Consider the following 3,476-nt stretch of genomic DNA (forward strand, 5'->3'; position numbering starts at 1 on the left):
AATCATTAACAATGATCTTTCCTCCTGGATTTTATATTCTATAATCTGTCAGTTCTTAAATCAGAATATGGCAACACTATTCTGCCAAAGATATGGGTAACACAAGTCAAACAGTACTTATTGTAAGTTCTTAAGTATGTCTAGGCTATCAAGTGAACCATGTAGTATGGAACAAAAGTTCTAAATAGGCCAGATGACATAGGATGGAATGTTATTGCCTCTGAAGATGTTAACAAACCAGTTTGGAATTATAATACTCAGGTAGTCATCATTTTTAGTGTCTGTATATACATTTTATTTTATTTTAAGTTCACATTTTATTAGGGATACAATTTGACTAAAAGTCTCAATTATTAGCTCTTTTGTCCAAGCTAAGCCTAGAGAAAATTCAATGATTTACAAAGACAAACATAAAAAAAAACTATACTGCACACCAAGTATTTATAAGAGTGCATTGTTCTTCAAATCTTTCTATGCCAGCTCTTGAAATGGTGTGGTCTCTGTCTGTAATAATGGCAGTTTAACAGTAAGTTCTGGTGATGAGACCAAGAAGTTACTAAGGGCATTGATGGACTATAAGTGAGTGGTAAATGAAGTTCAATACTGGGGAAGAGTAAAGTGATTCAATTTGGATCTAAGAAAGGCAATTTGGAATATTTTCTAAATGGCAAGAGACTAGGTACCACATAGATCTTATTCCTCCTCTATCAAGTACTGAAGCTAATGCACAAGTAAAAAATATCCAAGTAGAGTATTTTATGTCAAAGGAGTTAGAATTCCACGTGAGGAAGTTAAGCCTCAGCATTACGAAGCCATGGACAGATGAAATCAGAAGCCCGAAATTGAATTCTGGGCACTGAATCTCTTCAAGGTTGTATTGACTAGCCTTGGCATCTAACAATACAGTAACAATGGAAATGGATTGTCCTACTATTTGTAGTTTAGACAATAGAGATAAAACAAAACTAAGCATAAGTATGGCTGTACTGATTGTGCAGTCAGCCAAAGTCAAAATGACCCCGGTTACTCCTCAAAGTTATCAGCAGTGCACCTTGCCTCTTCCAACACAGAACAATTTTCATCAGCAACATGATGACTGTGTAATATTTAAAAAGTGAAGTTAAAAATCACAGTTTATAGAGCCTGCCCTATAATATAGCAGACGTGCACAATTTTTATTAAGTCTGCATAACAAGAGAATTTTGAACACAAAAACCACAGCAGGATGACAAAGTCCAATGCAAACATATAGTCCAATTTACAAAGAAACTAAACCAATGTTTTCTTCGACCAAAAAAATCACATTAAATGTTGCATTATCTCTTTAATTTATATGTAACTTAATAAAATAATCCCAACAGAACATATTTGCTGAAATGCTTCTTTCTTTTTATAGGAACCAACTTTCTGACTTAAAGAAAAATTAATGAAACCATTACTATCAAAATAAAACTACAGACACTTAAATAAAATCCCAGTTCTGAGCAGATATCTCCAGCTCCATCTTTTAGAAAGCTATTGCGTTGCACTTTCTAGGTTTCCCCAATTAAAGCCTCACTGTTTAGAAGGAACACAGATCTGGAGTCAATTAGTCACTGTTGAATGACTGAATTCCTGACAGACAGGAAAATTTCTTTTCCTCTCAGCAAAACGGAAATTATTCTCAATGAAACTCAGCTGTATACAAGTGTGACGAGTTGTCTATTTATCTTATTTCTTGCCTTGGTAAGCATTTTTGCTATGAACTCTCATTTTTCTATGCACATCTGATGGAAGCTTCATTGACGTCTTCTTTTCTGTGGTTGATTCTGTGGCATTTGGACTCCATAAAAATAGCTGAGCATCTTCCCCGCACGTCAACAGAGAATTCTCCTCAGAATCCCAATAAAAAGCACGAACTATAGCCGAGTGTCTGTCATGTAGGGTGTGCAGGTGGGTAAGGCTGCCAGCATCACATGTTAAAAAATGAAGCTTCCCCATAGTGGTCCCACCTAGTACAAACAACTTTTCAACCTTTTCATGGTAAAAGCCTCCAATCAGGTAGTCCAGGTGGCCATTGTCAAGTTTCAAGCTTTCTCGGGCATCCTGCATTTTCACCAGTGTAATGGGCTCATCATTATGCAGATGGGCAAGATCCCACAGATAGAAACCTTCATCGTAAGTCATGCAAAAAATCTGTTCCAGGTCTTTACCAGACCACCCAACAAAGCTGACTGAGGAATCAGAATTGCAAGTTGCAAGAAGTGCATCATCTTCTGTTTCTTGGCTGATGTCAAAAATGTTGACCAATCCATCAGTCGACCCTGACGCCACCATGTTGGGATTTGAGGGGTGGAAACACACTTGAGTGATGTCGTTGTTGTGAGTCTCTGAATAAACTCCAAGAGGTTCCTGGCTTCCACGACTATCCGTGTTTGTCACACTGCGTGCATCCCAGAAAACCATGAAAGTATCTTCTTCAACCTTTTCTGTTCCAGCACAGATAACCAAATCATTACAGCTAATATCAAAGCTTATAAACGTGTTATTAGGATAGCCTGTATAATTCTGAACAGGGTCTGTGCTAGAGGAACGCACATCCCAACATTTCACTGTCCCGTCACATGATGCAGAGAATAACAAATGGCCAGTGGTTTGTGCAAACCTAATGCCACTAATAGGAGCAGAGTGGCCCTGGAACTGTTGAACTAGAGTCAGCGTCTGTTTATTGTACACACGGATACAGCGATTAGAACATGAAACTGCAATTAGTTGATTGCTTTGTCCTGTGGACTGTAGGCAGTCAATGTCCAGAAGGTAGGTTAAGTCCTCAGTTTTCTGTGTGGATCGTTTGGCAATGCGCAAGTGATTAAACCACTGCTCAATCTCCTCCATGAGTAAACCGCTTCCTCTATGATGTTAGCTGTTTGCTGAAGTGCAAGAAGAGAAACAGACAAACATAAATAACTTGGCAAATGGATCCAAACAATTTGGTGCTATAGTAACATATTCTTTAGTTCTGTTCTCCAAATCCTCAACTCAAAACTAAATGCATTCTGTAGCTGAACCAGATATTCAAATTTCCATCTCTGAGCCACAGTACACAAACCAATATTGAACCAAAAGTCAGGCCGTTTCGTACCAGATTAACAATTAGTAATTGCCACTGAGTGACAATCAGGAGCAGAATGCCAGTCTACTTTTCAGAATCCCATCTTGAGCTAGGATGGTCAGATTGTCCCAGTGACCATCAACTTAACTGGGACAACCTGACCATCTTGACTCAAGCCAACCACAGACACACATGGGAATTCCTAGAGGCCTGGTTTTCAACCTGTAATGCAATAAGAAACATGTGGAATTAGACCCTATATACAAACCCATGCAGAACAGAACTGGAAATGAGACAATCCAACTTAACAGACCGGATCAAGGTGCAGGGCTGGATGAACACAGCAGGCCAAGCAGCATCATAGGAGCAGAGAGGCTGACGTTTC

The 3,476-nt window shown here is 38.8% G+C and overlaps 1 protein-coding gene across 2 annotated transcripts in view; it reads right to left on the reverse strand.

Moving 5' to 3' along the window:
- Positions 1 to 276: 276 nt before the first annotated feature.
- wdr89 (WD repeat domain 89) overlaps positions 277 to 3,476 on the reverse strand; it is a 13,583-nt gene continuing 10,383 nt past the window's right edge. The window contains exons 1-2 of one of the 2 annotated variants that reach the window (XM_048599830.1): positions 3,122 to 3,237; positions 277 to 2,909 (exon numbers count right to left, since the gene is read on the reverse strand). In XM_048599830.1, coding sequence (XP_048455787.1) covers positions 1,711 to 2,874 — 1,164 coding nt within the window. In that variant the 5' untranslated portion in view covers positions 2,875 to 2,909; positions 3,122 to 3,237 and the 3' untranslated portion in view covers positions 277 to 1,710. Of the gene's footprint in view, positions 2,910 to 3,121; positions 3,238 to 3,476 lie in introns of those variants that run through there. The other variant, XM_048599829.1, reaches the window with a different exon arrangement.

Source organism: Rhincodon typus, chromosome 8 (genome assembly GCF_021869965.1).
Source record: "Rhincodon typus isolate 14 chromosome 8, sRhiTyp1.1, whole genome shotgun sequence".
Classification (NCBI taxonomy): Eukaryota; Metazoa; Chordata; class Chondrichthyes; order Orectolobiformes; family Rhincodontidae; genus Rhincodon; species Rhincodon typus.